The sequence below is a fragment of the Sinocyclocheilus grahami genome, unplaced genomic scaffold (assembly GCF_001515645.1).
Source record: "Sinocyclocheilus grahami isolate Dianchi unplaced genomic scaffold, SAMN03320097.WGS_v1.1 scaffold409.1, whole genome shotgun sequence".
In the NCBI taxonomy this organism is placed as follows: Eukaryota; Metazoa; Chordata; class Actinopteri; order Cypriniformes; family Cyprinidae; genus Sinocyclocheilus; species Sinocyclocheilus grahami.
Genome location: NW_015505588.1, coordinates 254,283 through 277,143, shown reverse-complemented (window position 1 = coordinate 277,143; position 22,861 = coordinate 254,283). Strand labels below are relative to the sequence as shown.

At 36.0% G+C, this 22,861-nt stretch overlaps 1 protein-coding gene across 2 annotated transcripts in view; it reads right to left on the bottom strand.

Moving 5' to 3' along the window:
• Positions 1-22,861, bottom strand: part of fstl5 (follistatin-like 5) — a 150,656-nt gene that overhangs the window by 96,368 nt on the left and 31,427 nt on the right. For both annotated transcript variants that reach the window (XM_016232277.1, XM_016232278.1), the window contains exon 4: positions 9,211-9,459. In XM_016232277.1, coding sequence (XP_016087763.1) covers positions 9,211-9,459 — 249 coding nt within the window. The remainder of the gene's footprint in view (positions 1-9,210; positions 9,460-22,861) is intronic.

The following is a 22,861-nucleotide window of genomic DNA, read 5'->3' as shown; positions in this document are numbered from 1 at the left end:
GCATCACCATGTGTTCCAGTTCGGTATCGCAACTTGACTTCTCTAAAATGTAAAAAAGCTCTTTGCTGTTGCACTGTACACATACTATAAATTCTGATTTTTTTTCTCTTTCATATGTGCTTATATGGGCTCCTTATATCATTTGGTTCTTTGGTGTTCTTTTGGAGTTTCTAAGTGTCCTTTCTTGGAAAGACATCTAAATTTACCTTGAAAAAAGCTTGCAGAAAATACAGATTTTTGACAATCACCCTTCAATCTTTTGGTTTACTTTGCTGGATATAGCAAATGATGACAAAATAAACACTTGAAACAAGATATATGGTCTATGCTTAATTTCATGAAGTGTGCGATTAATCGCGATTAATCACAGAAAAAGGGTGTGATTAATTAGATTAAAAATTGTAATCTATTGACAGCCCTAGTGCTAATATATTCAATGCCTTTCTTAAATTTCAAATTCACCCTGCTGCTACCTTAAATTAAATTCTGAAAATTAAAACATAATATATAATGATAAATGTAATGATGATAATGATTTCTTTTCTTAAATTTTGCAATTTAATTAGATTAAAGAGACTGCATATGCATTCTGCATATTGAATAACCCTTTTGGATTTATAGGTTTAGCACAGAGAGCATTTAAAACCAAAGGTGAGACTACTATAGAATAAAAGACGTCTTAACATGTCAAGCTGACAGCAATCCACCTTGCGTCTGACAGTAACGGCGGGTAACACCCAGACGGTTCATCTTTCGCACTGATGAGCTAGCCAGCCTGTTACCACATTCTAACTAGGCAAGAGCGATTGTCCTCCCTTAGCTTATTTCGCTGCTTTGCTAAGATTGATGGCAGCAGCCGTCGGGTTCTAGATGAAAAGATCCATGAGACAATTCCGAACCTCAATTCCCCATATGACAGCAATTCAACACAAAATGGGCCATTGACTTTTTCCCTTTAAGCAGTCCAATTCAACCAAACATCACTATGGCTAAATGCACAGAATTCATCTTCATTCCAGTGCAATAAGAGAGGTGAGATGTCCCATCCATCTACCCGTAGACCAAAGTATGTCCGTGACGAAATAATATCATATTCCTTGGGTGGCTAACCAAATTAGGAGATCTAAATTGGGACAGATCTTCTCCATCAAGACAATGAGTCAATTATCTTGAATGTTATGTCTCCGCTAACTATGCCATCCATCTTCTTTCCACTCCTTTTGTCTTATTAAATAAATCACTAAAAAGGTGAACAGCCCAAGAGTTTCCCTCATTTTCCTACATGTTTCATCATAACATCAAGGTTTCCGGTTCTCTCTGGTCTAAAAGTGGCTACTACACCTGACTTTATTAAAAAGGAAGAGTGAGGATTTTGGAGCCATCAGAATCAGATGTGAGGTGAGCACTTCAAAAAGCGGATGACATTCAGTCTTATCATTAATCGCTTCAGCTTCATAAAAGAGCATGTATTCCAGTCACTGTATGTATGCACTTAATCTGTAATGTAATAAAATTAAATAAAATGTGTTTCATGTTCATGACCCAAAAACATTTGATCTTACATAAATGTTATATTTTTAAATAAATATGTAAAAAAAATTGAGGTTGTTTGTTTAAACAGTTAATTGCACAAACAACACTGCAGTGCCAAAAAGCGTGATTTCCTTTAACACAATCTGATTTAATTTGTTATTATAGCCTCACTAAATAGCTATCAGAGTAAAAAAGTACCATCCTCATCAAGCTGCACCAAATAGACCATCAAACCTTGTGCTTTTGTGTCTGCGTTGATGATTTTAGAGTCTTAATAAGGTTCCCGTGTCTCATTTTTGGTGCAGATGTGATTGTGGTGATGCTGCTCTAATCCTGCGCACGCTGCATGCGGATGATCAGATAATCCCGCGGGGGTGGGTTGAAACGTTTAATCACACCTCCTGGAGCTTCGCCATGCATGACCTCATCCTTACCTCTACAGCTTCACTCGAATTACAGAGCAATTAAAATCTGAGCAAAGCTTACAGTGCATTTCAGGTATGTTCATTTTTAAATCGTATTTATTGAAAACAGTTTTCTATATACTGGAAAATAAACAGTTGTGTCAAAGTGGTGTAAGATCTGAATGTGTTTACATCATAAAAAGGCTGGAATCTTGCAACAGTCATGGTTTTTATAGCACAGATGTCTTGTTTTCTGGAGGATGTCAGTTCTTTTGACGGTAGACATCAGTTTAGAGCTCGTATATCTGCACTGACAGAAGTTCTGTTTTTTTGTTAAAGTTGGAAGTTGGAAGGTTTGAGATATTGGCTGGTAAAACGTAAACTACATATGAACCCAAAACTTCCTCAAGGTTCTCTGTCATAGAACGTGGATCTTTTTTTAAACATATTATTTCTTTTTGAATAGGCAAAATAAGAATTATTTTTCATCCACACTCATATAAAGGTTCTTTATTGGCATCAATGGTTCCACAAAGAACTGTTACCATCCATGGAACCTTTTTATTCCACAAAAGGTTCTTTATAGTGGAAAAAGGTTCTTTAGATTATAAAAATATTCTTGTTCTTTTAAGAACTTTTCACTGAAAGGTTTTTTTTTCACCATATTATTTGTGCCATTATTTTTTCCAAGTAAAAGAGAATAATGGTGAAGAATTTTCACACAGCTGTTAATTGTGACCACATCTATCAAGGTCCAAAAAATAAAAAAATCGTCACCATGAAATTATAAGGTTCTATCTGACATTTTTGTCAAAATGTAATTATTCACATATTCTTATTCTGTGACAACTTATTTACATTATGTGATGTTTCTTTTGTAAGCTATGTACATTTTGGGCATTTTTTTTTAGAAAACAAAAGGGGTTCTATCTACAGAAGTCTATGGAATGCAAAAATCTGAAACTCAATATCTCAAAACTGCTCAGAATGCAGATAGAACCTTATAATTCCAAGACATATAAATATTAATAAAAAAAAACCCTGCATAACCTGTGCACAATATTTTGTCTTCTGAAGTCATAAAATAGCTTCACGTGAAGAACAGACAAATTAATTTATTTAATATATTTTATATATTAAATCAGAAATTAATATAAAACATTACTTATATTATTATTTGTAAATATAAACAACAAATATTATTTATATATCATATCTAAAACTAATATTTATATTTGATAAATCATATGCATTGTTTTTATTGCACTGTTACAACTGTAAAGTTGTATGGAAAAGCTTCTTTAAAACTCATTTTATGTTGAGCTGAAAAAATGACAGCATACAGGTTTAAAATGACGAGGACAAATAAACAATGACATGTTTTTCTTTTTCTGGTTCATTATTACTTTTAACATTAGTGTGCCTACAAGAACTTTCCAAAAGTACCTCCAAAACCTTGAGAAATCTCAAAACAAACATAATGTAGGAGAAAGAAAGGGACTAACAATCATGTCACATGAAATAAAACCTGTTGAGTTCATTGTCTTGGATGACCTATTTATCCTAAGAGAGAGGCAACAGTGCCACACACAGCTTCTAAATGTCTTTAAAAAAACCAACACACATGAAATGTCTGTAAAAATTCACTATTAGGGAAAATTAATGAAATTTAATCTAATTTAATCTATTTAATCGAAAATGTCTGTTTTTGAAGTTGCTAGGAACATAGTGAACAGGGAGGGTTTCTTGATTCTGGAACATGTATAATCAGTGCATACTCAAGTAAATTAAGTTGCCCTCTCCGTTTCTCATGGCCTCAGTGCTTTTTTTTTTAAATTCTCAGTTTATCCCTTTAAGCCACGTCTCAACATCCAACAGGTAGTGCGGTCCCTAATAGGCTCATTAGCAGTCCGGGCTGCAGTAGGGGGGATGGCCCGGGTGGGTCTCTCTCAGAGGACACCACTGCTGTCTCCACAGGGAGAGTGCTTTAATTAGATGTCACACGGCAGAGGAGATGAAGACGCTTTCAATACTCAGAGGTACAGGACTTGGCTGACATGCTAAAGAAATGACATGTCTGGTCATGGGCACCAAGCCATGTGGGGTGTTGCATGTGTGAATTCAAATATTTTAATTCTGTGAACTGGCTTTTATTTAGCAAAAAACTATGCAAAAGGGTCAATGACATAAAAGGGTGTCAAAGAAAAAGAAATGGTAAAAACTTTTAAAAAGTTTTAGTGAACATCTTAATCATATCTCCAAAAAAGTTTTAAATATATTTGTAAAAAATGTGAAAAAGCACATATGCAATGAATTTGTAAAGTATTTTGAAATGAATTAATAGGTCAAATGAATGTGTTTGTATATGTATACCATGTATAATTATGAGTTTATATTTTACACTACCACACACAAGTTTGGGGTCAGTAAGATTTTTTAAAAAATGTTTTTGAATACGTCTTTGCTCACCAAGGTTGCATTAACATTTTCTATTTCAATATATTTTTAAATGTAATTTATTCCTATGATGCAAAGTTGAATTTTCAGCATCATTACGGCAGTCTTCAGTGTCACATGATTCTTCAGAAATCATTCGAATATGCTGATTTGCTGCTCCAGAAACAGTATCAGTATTTAAAAAATGGTTGTGCTGCTTTTTAACATTGAAAATGACTTTAGTGCTATTTTTGATCAATTGAATTCATCCTTGCAGGAAGAAGAAGAAAAAAGCACTGATTCCAAACTTTTGAACAGCAGTGTATATCTAGACATTCACACATTGATCCTGAGCTTCTTTTTCCACTTCTTTCATAACATTTAAGATAACCCACATTTGAAGTCAGTCCTTTCAATTGTCAGCAACATCCAAAACAACAGATAAAAAACAAAAGACATGTGAAAGGCTGACTGATGGCTGAATGGAGTTACATCAGACAGACCACAAGCTTCATTAACTCTTCATTCTCATGAAAGAAATTGAAGTAATGGGGAGAACAGAATGAGATGAATATATCACCTTCAAAACAGCTCAAACAACCCAAACTTACACAGTGTGTGGCGCAAAGTGCAGAATTCTGAAAGAGCCATTTAATTTCCCCAGTGCAAATAGTCATACGGCGAGTGAGTCACTGGAATAATGGACATAATTGAAGCTTAACAGACAGAGGAAAGCTTAATGGGGGGATATTTTCCCCTAACAGTCAACGCGGCAAGAAATTAAACTTTTTTTCTTGCTCCGGCTGACAGTAAAGCTGTCTTTTGAGACGTCTGCCGATTATTCAGAATAAGTACTTTGAAAGTTTAAAACTTTGACGTGTAATATTCTTCCTTTAGTTTGATGTATTAAACAAGAGCAGCGGGGTACCACAAATCTTGGGGGTCCAACTTAAAACTATAAGACAGGATACCCTTTTATCCTTTTCTGTGCTGATTTTCCATTCAACTTTGTAGATTTCTGTCCTTTAGAAAGTGTCATCTGGTGGGAAAACATTGACAGAATGGACGGAGAGACAGATAGATGTTGTGATGGGTCAGACCCCTGCCACTGACAGGTGTCCCGTACGATACGGAACAAAAGGAGATTCCTCTGAATATAATGCCCTGTAATTGCACGAGATGTTCTGTTGGGCTCGAATGTATGCGAGCAATTAGAAAAGCATTTACAGTTTGCTTTGCCAACTCAACAGCTTGCATCCCATCGTTATCCAAACCCACTGCCTCGTGCCAAACCACACAGCCCTACAGGCACACAAAATCCGAAACCTCATCCTTGGCTAGAGAATACTCCTTCACAGCCTTCCCGCTGGGACACGGAAGTTCTGTAGCCTACAGCATATGCTCTGGGATGTTTTATTACTTAGTATTATGGCATCTACCCTGCTACTTCTCTTCTTTGCCCTGGTCAGCACATAGTTTGGGAAGAATCAGCAGTCTCTTGATGTTCCAGTAAGCTTTCATCCTGCTGTTTTTTGGTTAATTTGCTCTGGCGAATGTACAGGACCCAAATCACTAGACTCTGAAAATATCAGTATTTGGCAAGACAATCAAATGCCCTGAGAGATAGGAAAAATATTGGAGGGGTAAGGTGGAGTATTCATGATTCATTAGAGAAGACCAGTATGCAGGGCTTTGACATTTAATTGGCCACTGCTGTGTGTGACGAGTGCAGAAATTGTTTTCTACACACAAAAACAATCCAAACACTGTTTTTGTACCTACAACAATCACACATCTTAATAATGAAAAGGTACAAATATTTCAAAGCACACAAAATCTTTGAATGGGCATGACTGCATGCACTAATCTATACACTGTTTACATTAGATTTGTCTGTGGTCCAATCAATGCATTTATTGTTTGCTAGTCAAAAAACATCTAAATATCCAAAGGTGTCAATGATTGTCTTCTGGACAACTGTCTGATCAGCAGTCTTCCCCATGATTGTGTAGCCTAGTGAACCAAACTGAGAGGCCATTTTGAAGGCTCAGGAAACCTTTGCAGGTGTTTTGTGTTGATTAGCTGATTGGCATGTCACCATATTCTCATTTGTTGAGATAGTGAATTGGTGGGTTTTTGTTAAATGTGAGCCAAAATCATCCCAATTAAAAGAACCAAAGACTTAAACTACTTCAGTCTGTGTGCATTGAATTTATTTAATACACGAGTTTCACAATTTGAGTTGAATTACTGAAATAAATGAACTTTTCCACGACATTCTAATTTATTGAGATGCACCTGTACATTTATTTGAGAAGCAAGACTTGTTTACAGAGAATATATCTTGCATGATGTCTATTTTTCTCTCCCAAGTGGAATTTTCTTTTATTTCAAGCACAAATCTAACAATTTAATGAGGTTTGTGCTTGGAAGAAAAAAAAAAGATAAGCAACCTGGCAATGGGGCGAGAAAAATAAACTTAATAAAGATATATTCTCTCAATACAATTTAGCTTTGAATTTAATAAATGTATCTTGTTTAGATATTTGCATTGGAATGCAAGAGGAAAATACTGAAAAAAAACAAACAATATTTACATATTTTTTTTTGTCGGATGCTCATTCAAATCTGATTTATTTCTCTACACTCTACTCTTGTTTTGAGAGGAAAGAAGGAAATAAAGACTGGAGAAAGCATAAGAGGATAGTGCAGTCAAGGATCTCCCAACCCCACAATGAAAGCTTTCCATCAAAGTTCATCAGCTTTTTTGTCTCCTCGTCTACCTTTTTTTCTGACAAGTAAACATATTCTTTTTTTATTATTATTATTTCAATTCTCTCAAAGCTCCTGAAAATAAGCACAAACATTACGGTGTAAGTGCCTACCATTGTGAAAACCATTAGGGCCTATTTAATACACTGCTGATAATTAGAACACATAATTATCCAATCATCTCACCAATTACCAACTTTCTACAGTTTAATCTTCAAAGTTTCAATTGAGGTGAACAAACCAACCATTTTCTAAAGCCACATACATGATTGATAGTAAAAAAAAAATAATTAGACAAATACCCTGCAGAGCGTGTTACACAAATGCAGAAAAATTTTATTCAAACTATTTAAACAACAAAGATTAATGAATTTCAGAGGGGTTTTGCAATCAGGTATTGTGGTGTCTTCTGTGAAACTTTGATTTGCAGAACAATCATCTACCCCAGTGTTTCTCAACCCTGGTCCTGGGCGCCCCCCAACACTGCACATTTTGTATGTCTCCCTTATCTGACACATCCATTTCAGGTCCTGAATTTCTTTTAATGAGCTAATGAGTTGAATCAGGTGTGTTTGATCAGGGAGACACACAAAAGTGCCGGGGTGGGAGTGCCCAGGACCAGGGTTAAGAAACAGTGATCTACCCTAACCATACTCTCTGCCTCTTGTACACTGATTGACCCAAGTAGTCAATATCATCATCTAACGACTGAGATTTAATTTGAGAGGGCATTTAGAGGTTTGATTTCTCAGTCAGGATTACCTATATGCCTTCTAAATGACAGAGAAAGAGTTTGAAGAGATTTTCTGCACATGAATGCTGTGGTTAGGGTGACGTACTGCATTCATAAGGTTGCCAGGCCTTTGCGAACTTGACAAAATTCAACACAGAGTCACTTAGATGATATGCAGCTGTAAGTGAACAATGTTTTAAAATCTTTCCTATGATATCAACTAGTTTTAAACCATTTGATATGATGGTCCATTAGTTCAACTGACACATTCAAACTGTTATAATTTTTCATCTAAAGTCATCTTTAGAAATCTAAAGCTCTCTCAGTTGATTTTTTACCTTATCCAGGAATTAAACCTAATGTATCAGCCAGCAGAACAGTAATGATCATTCCAAATGAGCAACAACTCATGTTGTACTGTTTCTGTTTCAAAATGAATCATGATTTAAGAAACACAGTTCTCAGTTCTAAATCAGATTTTACATGCACAATATAATATGGACGTTTCATTCATTAGTGGCCATTACTAGTCCATTAGTGCTGGACATAATTTCCGAGAATCATATCTTGCTTATTATGCCGAACAAAACAGCTAAACAACGCACACATTAGGATGTGCTGTTCTTATGATTCAGAATTCTCATCCATTCAGAGCTTACAAAAACATCTTTAAACAACTAAAGATAATCGCGCATGCAAACAGTCAGCACTAATGATTTAAAAAATACTGGCTCTTTAATACTAAAAACTAAATTTTATTACACTAGCGTTCAAAAGTTTGTTTTGTTTTTGAAACAAAGTATCTTATGCTCACCAAGGCTGCGCTTATTTGATAAAAAAATAAGTAAAAACAGTAATATTGCGAAATATTATTACAATTTAAAATAACTGTTTAATATTTTGATATGTAATTTACTGCTGCGATGGCATTGAGTCTTCAGTGTCACATGAGCCTTCAGAAATCATTTTAATATGCTGATTTGCTGCTCAAGAAATGTGTCTTATTAAAAAACTATTTATGTTTGTTGAAAAAAAATATTAAACTGCTTAATACTTTTGTGGAAAGTGATTCTTTTTTAGGATTCTTTGATGAATAGAAAGTTTAACAGAACAGCATTAATTTAAGACTTATAATTATTATTTTTGTTAATTTAATCTATTTAATGCATCCTTGCTGAATAAAAGAAAAAAAAAACAATCTTTCAAAAGTGTGTAGTTCACAAAAACAGCTTCAACAACTCACTTAAATAAAGAAAGGCATCAGTTGCAGTGAAAGTTAGCGCATAGACAACGATGGACAATATACTATAACACATCATGTTGGTTCTATACCTTTGTAGAAGCATTCCTCGCTGTGCATGATGGTTATTCTCTGATGGGCCATACAGGAGGCTTTGTGAAGCTCACAGTGGTTCTGGTAGAGTTTGCCGTCAGATCCGCACACAGGTTTGTAATGTGGTTTGCAGCGCTCCAGACACTGACATTCTCCTTCACCTGTTTCTCGATCAACCACACAGTGCTTCCCCAAACCACAGTACTTATGTTCACAGGGCCCAGGAAAACCATTCTGACCAAAGAACCCTGCAAAGACACATCAAAGAGAGGGGAAATCATGTTCATTTGAAACATTATGCAATTGTGATGAAGCATACTATGCTAATTCATTTATTAATGTGCATGCTTTTGTGTGTATATATTAGTGCTGCCAAACGATTAATCGTGATTAATCGCATCCAAAATAAAATAAAAGTTTTTGTTTACCCAATATGTGTATTTACTGTGTATATTTATTTTGTATATATAAAGAAACACACATACAGTATATATTTAGAAAACGTTTAAATGTATTTTTTATGTTTATATTTATATTCAAATAATTTATATTATATAAAAATATATTTAATATATAAATATAAAATTTTTCTTAAATATATACATGCATGTGTTTGTATTTATATATACATAATTTTTTTAATCGTTTGACAGTACTAATATATGTAAATATATATACAGGTGCATCTCAAAAAATTTTAATATCATGAAAAAGTTATTTTTTTTGTAACTTATTTCAAAAAGTGAAACTTTCATATATTCTAGATTCATTACATGTAAAGTAAAACATTTTAAATGTTATTTTGTTTTAATGTTGATGATTAGAGCTTACAGCTCATGAAAGTCAAAAATCCAGTATCTCAAAATATTAGAATATTTCCTGAGATCAATAAAAAAAAAGGATTTACAAAACAGAAAAGTTGTATGTTCATTTATGCACTCAATACTTGGCCGGGGCTCCTTTAGCACAAATGACAGCATCAGTGAGGTGTGGCATGGAAGCTATCAGCCTGTGGCACTGCTGAGGCACTATTGAGCCTTCAGCTCGTCTGTATCGTTGGATCGACTGTTTCTCATCTTTCTCTTGAAAATATCCCATAGATTCCATATGGGGTTCAGGTCAGGCATGTTGGCTGGCCAATCAAGCACAGTAATATCATGGTCAGCAAACCACTTGGAAGTGGTTTTGGCAAGTCCTGCTGGAAAAGGAAATCATCTCCATAAAGCATAAAGCAGATGGAAGCATAAAGTGCTCCAAAATTTCCTGGTAGATGGCTGCATTGACTTTTGGACTTTACATTGACTTTTGGACTTTTTGGATAAAACACAATAGACCAACACCAGCAGACGTCACGGCACCCCAAATTATCACTGACTTCGGAAACATCACACTGGACTTCAAGACTCTAGTCCTTTATTTCCTAATGAAATGCAAAATGTACTTTTATCTGAAAAGAGGACTTTGGACCACTGAACAACACTCTAGTTCTTTTTATCCTTAGCCCAGGTAAGATGCTTCTGACGTTGTTTCTGTTTCAGAAGTGGCTTGGTAGCCCTTTTCCTGAAGACGTCTGAGCGTGGTGACTCTTGATGCACTGACTCCAGCTTCAGTCCACTCCTTGTGAAGCTCTCCCAAGTGTTTGAATCGGCTTTACTTGACAGTATTCTCAAGCTTGTGGTCATCCCTGTTGCTTGTGCACCTTTTCCTACCCAATTTCTTCCTTCCAGTCAACTTTGCATTAAATATGCTTTGATACAGCACTCTGCGAACAGTCACCCCTTTCAGTAATGACCTTCTGTGACTTACCCTCTTTGTAGAGGGTGTCAATGATCGTCTTCTGAACCTTTGCCAAGTCAGCAGTCTTCCCCGTTATTGTGGTTTCAAAGAACAAGAGATATCTCGAGAGATACCGGAATTTATACTGTAGGGATGGTCATTTAATAAAACTCAAATGTAAATATTCAAATATTTTGAGATACTGGATTTTTGACTGTCATGAGCTCTAAGCTCTAATCATAAAAAAAAAAAACCTTTTGAAATGTTTTACTTTACATTAGGGATCCACCGATACCCGATACTGAGCTCCTGTACTCGTACTCGTACTCATTAAAATGCCCCGATACCAAACGCCGATACCACACAGCATGTGATAAGTGCCATATTCAGACAAAGAAACACCGACAACAGACAGCAGAATGGAGTTATTAGAGATTAAAGATGTCTACGAAGTATATGTATGCAATGAATATAAAACATTCAGTATTAATGCCTGTATAGCTGATTTGTGCCAGCTGGTCAGCAAATCACGCTGAGTGGATTGAGCGCGCGGCGGCGCAGATGCGCGAGCTTGTCAAGTGAATATACCTTTCTCACAGACATCACTGGAAAGTTTGTAGTTCGGTTGGATTTGTCAAAAAGATGTAAGTAAAACAATGCACAAGTTACTTAATGGTAGGGAGGGAAGGAGGGAGAGAGAGCGAGAGAGAGCGCACACTTCTGTTGTGTGATCTTTATTGATGTTCGCTCACTTTGCACGCATCATTTGGATTAAAACTAAATCGTAAATATAAGACAATTTATAGGGGCATTCACTATAAACGTCATTTATTTTCACCCTTAAGCATACACGAATTTCTGGCGAAAGTGAAACTAACAGCCTGTGTGAAATGCGCTAGGCTGTACTGTACTTGTCCCTCTCATTCTGCACCAGTACATATACGTGTGCGCTTTGCGCGTGTTTTGCTTGCTTCATGAGTGTTTCTGCATTATATGAGTGGCTTTGGAAAATAAATCGCTGCACGTTTCAGATGAAAAAAACGCAACTTCTATTTATGAAAATATCACAGTTAGGAGATTTATAGCGAGTGGTTCCCTGCATTTTTACAGCAAATCGCATGATTACAGTACTAAGACGCTGCAATGGAGCAGCTCTAATGCTATTTAATTAAATATGATGTAGGCTACCATAGAGAGAAAAAAAATGAACAGTGAAAGTAACAAAAACTTGTAAAATACATTTTAATGGGCATAATTAAGTGTAAAAATAACAGAAAGATATACAGACAAACCAAAAATTATTCAGAGACCAGATATAATTTTTGATATTTTTTTACTAGTATGTAGGACACTATAGTTCATTTATGTAAAGTGAGGATAGCAAAATAAATTAAACTGTGATATATTATACCAAAAAATTCTTCATACAGTCTGGGAAAAAAATTGAAGTTCAGGTTTGCATTAACCTGGTTGACAGCATGCCCAGGAGACTATATGCTGTCATTAAGGCTAAGGGTCACCCGACAAAGTATTGATAGTAGTGTAAATATTGACAGCTGTATGAATAATGCTCAATAAGAAAAGGAATGTGTATTTAGGTACATTAGATTATATATATATATATATATATATTTTAATTATATTGTCATTATATGGATTGGATTGCTCAATAAGAAAAGTGTATTCAAGTACATTAGATTCTTTTTTTCTACTTTCTACTTACAAAAAATAAATAAATACAAATGAAACTATTCCATCCAGTTATGCATTCATATACACACACTTTTGCTGGAAAACGTGGCATATGTTGCAAAATATTATTAATTTGTCTTTTCAAACCACTTTAACTGACTTCCAAGTCACTTCTGTAATTTCAAAACTTTATACTTTTATATGTAAGCCAGCAAGACAACTTTGGTGATACAAAAATTTGCTAAATTCACAATAATCATGTTCAATACAGCACAGAAAAGCAAAGTTTGTGAAGCATAAAAACACACGTGTTACGTACAGTGGCCTTTACAGGGAGTTAGAGACCTTTTAGATGTGTGTAATTAAATGATGACCCTTTCATCAAGTAGCACATAATGAAGACCTTCTCACTGCAGGTTGTTGTAGTAAAAGGAGAAAATTGGCTTTTGCCAGCAGGGTGGACAGAAGCCAAGATAGCATCTGATTGGTATGCACACAGTGTCTCGCTGTGACCACGGTGACATCAAAGACAAATGACTAATTCAGTCGCAACGATTTGATATTGATGAGTCAGCTTTTCAAAGAGAGAAGAGAGAGGCTGAGAGGGAGAGAAGGAACGCTTGATTCTGATGAAGGGTTTGGGTGAAGGTGTGGTGTCCGGCTTTCATCTGCCCACCATCAAACATGGACTTTTCATCCCAGATGAAACCCTAAACACACGGCATACACACGATTATCAAAGTCAGCACTAAAGTAACAGTACAAAGAAGTAATATTCAAAAAAGTGAGCCAACAAAAAGTTGACAGCAGAAAAAAACGAAAAAAAAAAACATTCTCATGACCTGAAGAGGTCAAAAGAAATGCAGCGGCCTTCACCGGGGAACGATTCCGCTACCTGACACCGACAGCAAAGCCATGACTGAGTGATAACTGAGCTCCGCTCACCCGGTTGGTCTCCGAACCGAGTGTCATCCTTTAGGTGCTGATTATAGCAGATCCATGACATGCATGATAACTAATAAGAGCTCAGCACAGGGCTTCAGGGTCAGATACAGTCATATCTCTTTATACAGACGTTCACCCGAAGACTTCCAGACAAAATAAAAGGATGAGCAAATCAGTTACTCTGTATGTGTGAAGATTTTATATTAGCTGTGAGAAAAAGCAACGCATTGGAATCATGCATTGGAAAAGAATCATGAATGCTTGTCATATCTTAGCTATTGTAATTTATATCCGTCTGCTCAAAGCCATTTGTGATGATAAATAGAGTGCTGTCTGGTTTCAGAAGTAGAAAGTCCCATTCTTTTTCTCAACAGAGAAACTGATTTTTAACCGTTCAGTGTAAACATTTCAAGGCAGACTTACCTCGAAAGATATGAGGTTATTAATCAGTGATATTATATATATTTCTTTTGAAACCATCACCCAAAAAAAAAAAAAAAAACACTAGCTAAAATAAAAAGCACTGTGAACGACAAAAATCAAGTCTCCTACAAACTTCTTATATATTAGTGCTGGGCAATGATAAAAATGTTTAATCGCAATTAATTTTCTGTGAGTAATCACATTGTTATGCACAAAATTCAATAATGAATTCGAAAGTAGTGTTTTGCACTTTTTTCATTTAAAATTACTGCTATATGAACAAAAGAGCAATAACATTTGTTTTGCAAACACTTTAAACAAATAAGGTGCTTTTTTACAGTAGTGTTCCTTTTTCATAGTAGCAGTTAAAAATTTTTATGTAAATCTCAACTTAAACATGAATGTAATTCAATTAAATATAAAACCGAAGCTATTTACCACTGCCAGGGCATTAACGTTTTTATAGAAAATATTTTATAGTTTGTTATAGAAAAACAAGTTATGGTCAGAGTCCAGAGCCTCGCTCATAGCATTATAACAGGCACCTTCCGAGTAGAGTGAAGTTCCACTTCCACTATCGCAGGACCCCTTACCGTGCCGGAGCATGATTGCGTTAACATTTCTGAGCGGCAAAAGTGATAGATCTGTAATTGTGAGAGGGCTGTGTGTTAACGCATCCCAAACGACTCAAAATAATAAACCACAAAGTTAACAAAAACTCCGCTGTGCTGAGTGACAGTGCTTCTCTGCTATCTTCACGTGCTATCAGAAACTTCCTATTTCCCACTTATGAAGTCGTGATTATGAGCATGTTGCATTCTTTTCTGTTAAAAATAACAGTGAACAATGGTTTGTGAATGTTGATGCTTAGCCTAAATAATTATTGGTAGTGTTCATGTGAGCGCTACTGCTGTCTTAGGCCCACTCCAAATGCTCTCATTGGTTGAGACGCGTGATGAAGCCCATCCCAAGCCAGTACTGATCAACACCCCCCTGTTACCCATTGTTTGTATTAGGCCTGGGCGATAAAACGGTATCGATATTTATCGACGGTACACCTTCTTCGATAACAATTTTAAAAATGTTCGATATAGTGCACAATATAGGCACGTGCTATGAGTGACGCAGACAGCACACACGAACACATGCTGAATTGAGTGCAATCTCCTGCCTGTGATGAGGAGATTGTGAATAAAAAAAATGAATATTAGTCGAATTTAAAATAAACATTTGCATTTGAATGTTAGGAGCGCGTCAGGGAGCGTCATCAATGCGGTGCACGAGATGCGGTGATAATGATGTAAGTGACGTTGTTGCATTTTAATGTTTTGTTAGTCTAGCCCAGCTGTGAGAGGAATGCCTCTCATGTGCGTGTCAACCTCAGGCAGAACCCGCCGTCCACCTCCATCCTCAAGCAATCGCATCTCCAGCAGATGATGACCCAAGAGGGCTCCATCCACCCCATCAGCTACAACTCTTGCACCCTGCCTTTAAATATAGGAAAAACCAGGACCAAGTTTCTCAATTTGCGTGACAGTGTGAAGAAAAGCCCCACTAAGAGCACAGCCAATGTGAGTGGTCCGGGGGACAGGTTTTCTCTTTGGCCCTCTGTGTCATTTGATAAGGTAAGTTAGAGCAGAGAAAGGAGCAGCTCCACGTTTAGAAATTTTTAGATCATTGCCTCAGGATGCTTTTATGCTTCTTGATGTTATTAAATTGGGTTCCTCCTTTAGACTCATGACTGGTGTGCTCTGTCACGTTTTTGTTGATCTTGATGACTCGGACATATCTCTTTCAGTGGTTGTGTGGAAATTGTGGTCTTCCAATTGATGTTTTTGCTCACTGGTGTCTGTCTTTCATTGACAACACGTGTTGTTTGTCATCCTCTTAGTGTCTCAGAGTGCCTCTGTTTTGTTACTGCATTTCTTTGGGATTTTCCAGTCCCACATTCCTTATATTGTCTTAGCTTATTGGATTGTTGTGTAATATACTTTCATATTTTTTCCTTTTCGAATGTCATTTATTGTCAGGTCGATGCCAAGCTTTTTATCTGCTAATGTGTTCGATTCATTTAGAGCAATTAATCCCACAATTAAAGGTCTATAGAGGAGCTTTAAAGTGGGACTCCAGTCAATGCTATTGACAAGCTCTAATTTTAGTTTCTGTGCAGACCACATGTTTGGGGTTTAGGCACCACAACATTTAAAGTACCATCAGTATTGTTTAAAATCAAGTAAACCCAATGTATGTGTGTTTTTATACACTACTGTTCAAAAATTTGGGGTTGATCAGATTTTTTGAAAGAAGTCTCTTATGCTCTCCAAGGCTGCAATAAAAACAGCAATGTTGTGAAATTGTTACAATTTCAAATAACTTTTCTATTTTAATATATTTTAAAATGACATTTATTGTGTGATGGCAAAGTTGAATTTTCAGCATCCATTGCTTCAGATTTCAGTGTTGCGTGATCCTTCAGAAATTATTCTAATATTGTGATTTAGCGCTGAAATAACATTTATTATTATTCAAACAGTTCTGCTGCTTAATAAATGTTTGTTTGTTTTTTCGGAAATTGTAATGCATTTTTCCTACTAATTTGATAAATAGAGAGTTCAAAAGAGCAGTATTTATTTGAAATTAGGCCTGGGCGATAAAACGGTGTCGATATTTATCAACGGTACACCTTCTTCGATAAATGTTCGATATAGTGCACAATATAGGCACGTGCTATGAGTGACGCAGACAGCACACACGAACACATGCTGAATTGAGTGCAATCTCCTGCCTGTGATGAGGAGATTGTGAATAAAAAAAATGAATATTAGTCGAATTTAAAATAAACATTTGCATTTGAATGTTAGGAGCGCGTCAGGGAGCGTCATCAATGCGGTGCACGAGATGCGGTGATAATGATGTAAGTGACGTTGTTGCATTTTAATGTTTTGTTAGTCTAGCCCACGAGATGCGCCGCTGCTGTGTTATGCATTCAAAATATTAGAGAAATATAGAAGCTCAATCCGTAGAAGATCTTGATTAGGTGATAACCGAAACCAAGCCATTCACACAGATGCATATTCAGCGCATTTTTAGACGGACAAATATGACTGCTGCACTCGCGTCTCACACAAGAGATGAAGCCATGCAAAGTTAAAACAGTTTAAACTTTTAGAAAACATCGCGAATTTGTGGAGGTTTATTCCTTTTTACTGCGTCTCATATGTTTTTAAATGCAATCTGCGTGATGGGCGATTTGGCTCTATGTATTAAGCAATGCATAAATACATGATGCTGTTTTGTTCATAATTGTTTATGCAATTTACAAAATTATATTTGATTTATATGAATTAATTTAGACGTAATGCAGGTTTTTTTTATAGACATTTATTTTCTTGCATTGACAATTTAAATGTGCATCATGCATAATGCATTATTTTTCTCATTGCACCCTCTTGTGGCCTTGGAAGATAAGCCAAAAGTTTCCTTAAAGGTGCAATAGGTGATTGTCTTCAGAAATTTTTTTTTGTTATGCTGGTTGAAAGTCTCTTCACATCCCGATAGCTATCATTAAGTTAAGTGGTCTAAATGCATTTATCTGTATTTATATATTCTGTGGCAGGCGTAGAACCATGAAATGTTTGTCCAATCAAAACACTCGGTCCGAGCATTTTAATTGGCTTTCCTACCTGCCTGTCAACGTATATATTTGCATACCTCTGTGCATGCACACTGTGCAGACAGAACGAGAATGGCAGACAAACATCAACAACCAATCTTCCTTCCTGGTATTGTAGTACTTTTAAAGTTTTCTCACGGGTGAATGACACATGATGTAGCCCAGCGGTTCCCAATTCCAGTCCTCGCAGAATAATTGGCTTTCCTACCTGCCTGTCAACGTATATATTTGCATACCTCTGTGCATGCACACTGTGCAGACAGAACGAGAATGGCAGACAAACATCAACAACCAATCTTCCTTCCTGGTATTGTAGTACTTTTAAAGTTTTCTCACGGGTGAATGACACATGATGTAGCCCAGCGGTTCCCAATTCCAGTCCTCGCAGAAAGGGAGGGTGGGGCGTTCGCTTTCAGTGCTATCAGGCTAAAGTTAGCATTTTCCAAGATCTCATACTGCACCTTTAAGACCTATTTATTCTGCATATAAAACATTAGAAATTAGATATTTGTTTAATTTTTATTGAGTGTTTGACTGTTAAAAAAAATGTGTTGTTTGTCTCAATAAATTGGGTTAATTTAAAAATACAGTGGTTAAATAAAGAAAAAAAATTCTATTGCTCTGTTTTACAAAAGGTTATAAAAAATGTCAATAATTATCGATACTGAAAGATATTAAACATTATATTGTTGATACATTTTTTTAGCTATATCGCCCAGCCCTAGTTTATCTGTATGTGAATTCAGAGCCAGTGAGCAACGGACTTTCAAAATGATAATAATAAAAACTGCGTTAATGCGCGATAAAATAATTGTCTGCGTTAATTAATTAATGCGTTAATGAATGAAAACATATCTTCTTACATTTTTGGTCATAGACAACGCGTGTACATTAATGAGGAAAAAAATTAACTTAAATGATTTTAGCAAATGGCTGCAATATAACAAAGAGTGAAAAATTTAAGGAGGTCTGAATACTTTCTGTACCCACTGTATACGTTATTGTCAACGTTATTGCCTAAGCGGTAAATTCATTTTTTTTAATATAAAATATAAAATTTTAATAATAACAAACATTATATTGTTCCCTTTGTTTTGCGTATGCTCGTGTCGCTTACAGTTAAAGTCATTCTCTGATTTTATTATTGTTTGCAAGGTTGCAACTTTACTTTGTAATATTTTAAATATTTTGGGGTATTTTGCATGGTCTATTGTTGGAGTAGTGCCACCCGGGTGGGAGTTTTAACTTTTATTCACTGGGAATAAAAAAAAATTATTTAGCTGATGTAGAGAGACATATAGACCGGTGGAATGCCACCCATCTCCCCACCCTCTGATTGCGTATCATAACGTAACTACATGTAAACCTTATTTGGCTGTTTTTACTTGGAAAACCAGCTATATTTTTCTTGCATTCGAATAAAAATTGATAAACCTGAAATGATAGAAGAAGGACTGGAGATTAATTTCATTTACAAATAAGGTAGGAAATGTGCATACTTTTAAATCGACACCTGCCATGGTGTTTCTTTGTCATCTGTGTTAAAAAAGTCACTGCTCACCACTGATATATACCGTATTGACCAGGTGGCGCCAAATACGCATAAAACAAGTGTGCTATGAAATACGTAATGTAATGCGTGTTGTAAAGATCACAAGTAAAAACAAAAGAGAAGGAAAACCTTACAGCTGCATGAGTCGTGACTGTCACGTTAACCTGATGGGACCAGACTCCCTTTGTGATTTTAAAATGTAAGACAGTACCCAGATTTGAAGACTACAGTAAGATTTAACTTCTACTCTTAATAAGATTTTGGTAGGCTACTATTAGATGGATAGCCTAAATGTCCTAATTCAGATGGGCTACCTGTTTTTTTTTAAAGTGTATATTTTTTTAATGTGATTGTTGGTACCTTTGAACAGTTTTTACCATACTTTCAAAACAAAAATTAAAATAGGAAAAATATGCAATATGAAAATAATTGAAGACAAAATGTGTTTTACTGAGAAAAAACAAGATTTGGCTTTTAAAAAGCCTTTTTCCAAAAGGTACATCTGGAAAAAGGGGGGTCGTCTTATATTTGGGCCAATACGGTATATATGTGTGTGTGTGTCGAAAATTTGATCTATACAATGTATTGTTGGCTATTGCTCTATATATATATATATATATATATGTATATATGTATATACTGTATGTATAAACAGCCGATCCTCCCTATTCGCAAAATACGCAAGCTGCGTAGGGCCCCCAAAACACCAGGAGGCCACCTTGCTCTCAAAGATGATTTAATTTTAGTTTTGTTTTTGACTTTAGCCAGTGTTTATGAAAACACGAATGATCATTTATTTTAATGCGGTGCGCTTTCTACGTAAAAATCAGTCAAATCATGTAATGTGAATGTCGTACAGTCTTGCTCGAGACTAAAAAAACGAGTTGAAAGTGTACCGAGCTGCAGAAGAGACACTGTTTCTCAAGCGCTTTCTGCGAGCACGATTCGAGATGGAGTGAAACACGGACAAATGCGTTTCATTCATTCGTTCATAACCACTCATGCCCCACTCCACTCCACTAAAATATAAGACCGTTTTAAAAGTAACAAGTACATAAGATATCCCTGACAGGGCTGTGTTTTAGTTTTGTGCCTTAGGGACCAAAAATAATAATGCAATTTATTTGTTTTATTCACATACTCAAACAATAATGAAAATGGATATAGCCACTGGGCACCGACTTTTTATTATTTTTACCTTTTGATATACTGTATATAGCCTGAATACGGCCTAAACATTAAGATTAATGATGCTGGTAAAAAAAAAACTAAAACAAAACTCACTTTAGTTTCTCTCAGTGAATTTGGCATTAAAGTGTTTTCAAAGTCTGTGTAAAGTCTTTCAACTAAACACTGACACCGCAGCGCTTGCATGAGCGGTGACACGCCAAACTTTCACCGCCTTTGTTTAAACACATGGGTTTTGTCTTTTTCCTCTTAACACTGTGTCATCGTTTCATTCTCTTGTCACCACCAAAGGTGCGAATCCCAGGCCATCTGATGTTTTCCAGCACAGAAGCCGGTCCTTAGGGACTCTGGGTAATGCAGTAAACAACACTCGGCTGCTTTCAGCTTGGCTTGCTGCAGCCCTTTAAGAAGCCTCTGTGGACTCTGCTGCTCCAAAACAGAGGAAACACATCCGAATAAACAGCCTTCAAACAATGCTTCAAACTCCTCATGAAAGACGACACAGAAACACGTTGCGCTCACCTGCCTGCCATTACTCCTCCATCTGCCATCTCTTTACCAGCTACTCTGCGATTCCTTTAAACAAACCAAATCTCTCCCGGAGTCGTTTCTGGAGTGCAGAATGAGATATCACAAAACGACGGCTTCTCATCACTCTGGGGGTTGTATTAACAAGCACCTGGCTGAGGGGAGCCATATTTATAGAAAGCTTTGCTATGGGAAAGGCGGAAAACACAAAGTTTGATGTGCTCCCGGGTTGTATTCATTAAACATGCTGCTGTACAATCACTAAGCACAACAATTCACATCTCAGCACTGGCTAAATTAAAGCGAGACGCTGCAGCATCTCAGGCGTAATGATCTGCGATCTGCTTCCTCCGAGACGCGTCAGTTTGAATCAGTTGTGGCATTCTTTCTCATTTATTATTTTATTTTCCTTTATTACCTGACACAGATCAGCTCTAATAAATCTGCCGAATGGAACGAGAGCAGCTACGGAACACCATCATCACACTGCAACGAGAAGCCTTAGTCGGACAATAAACAGGAAGAGTGTTACTGCATGCATAATTCACTTATTTAAATTATTAATAAATGCAAATGTCACTCTGATAAAGCGCTTCAAAATGTGACCCTAAAAATCTGACCCCTGAAGGGGATTTTTTTCACCCAAAAATGTAAATTCTGTCATCATTTACTCACCTTTACGTAATTCTAAACCTGAGATTCTTTCTAACCGAACAGTTGATGGCCCCTATTGACTTCCACTGTAAGGGTGGAAAAATAATAAAAATAAATAAAATAAAATACTACAGAAGTTATAGGGACCATCAACTGTTCAGTTAGCCACATTGTTCAAAATATCTTCTTTTGTGTTCTGCAGAAGAAATTCATTCATAGAGGTTTGAAATAATTTACATTGACAGAATTTGCATTTTTTGGGGAAACTATCCCTTTAAATTAAAGTTGATACAGGATAAAAACAGTGTTGGTAGCATAATCTGATAGGTAGCACTATTTGTCAGAACACAGGCCGTTTTTTGTCTTATTGGAAGCAACTCGTCTCTGTTCTGGACATGCACAAACTGCGTTGCAATGCAATCGTTTTTATGTGAAAAGATGAAGTCTGTAAATGCCCGTTAACACAGGCCAGAGACGTTGAAGACGGACACACAGAGAAAAATACTGTAGCTGGCAGATCACTCACTGTTCATGATGCACGAACTATTGGAAGAAAATCCTCAGTATTGATTTGGGGGTCTTCAGAAAAGTTTACGTGGTATTTTCTTTTAATCTCGTCTCTGTATAGTTCATATTAAAGCTGCTTTCTTTATGGCAGTAACCAAGGAAACACTGTATCTGGCGTTCCAGAAGCGCCTCCTGCTGTCAGAACGTGAATCTGCGTCTCATTCAGAGCTTCTGCTGTTTGCTTCGTTCAGGCATTTAGTATAATTTCACAAAGCTAGTCAGAACAGAACATTCTGTTTTTGCTTCAAATTGGGTTATTATTAAATCAAATTATGTATATGAAATTATATAACTAAATGATATGAAATTAAATAAATGATTTGTATATGAATTATATAACTAAAATTAAATAACTGTAATTACAGATTTAGGCTAAAATGTCAGTCTTTATTTTTCTTAATTTTAGGAAACAAATCAAAGAATAAATAAACAAATTCTACTGTTCCTAATATTCTGTATGTTGCTCAAAAACAAATGTTTTATTTTTTATTTTTTTTACCCAGTCATTTAAAAATAGCACATTTTAGAGCTGTAACGACAATACCGTGATACCGTGAAACTGTGATATTTTTGCTTAAGGTTATCATACCGTCAAAATCTCATACCGGCCCATGCCTAATGGTACTCTACTGAATTCGCTAGGAAATATTCA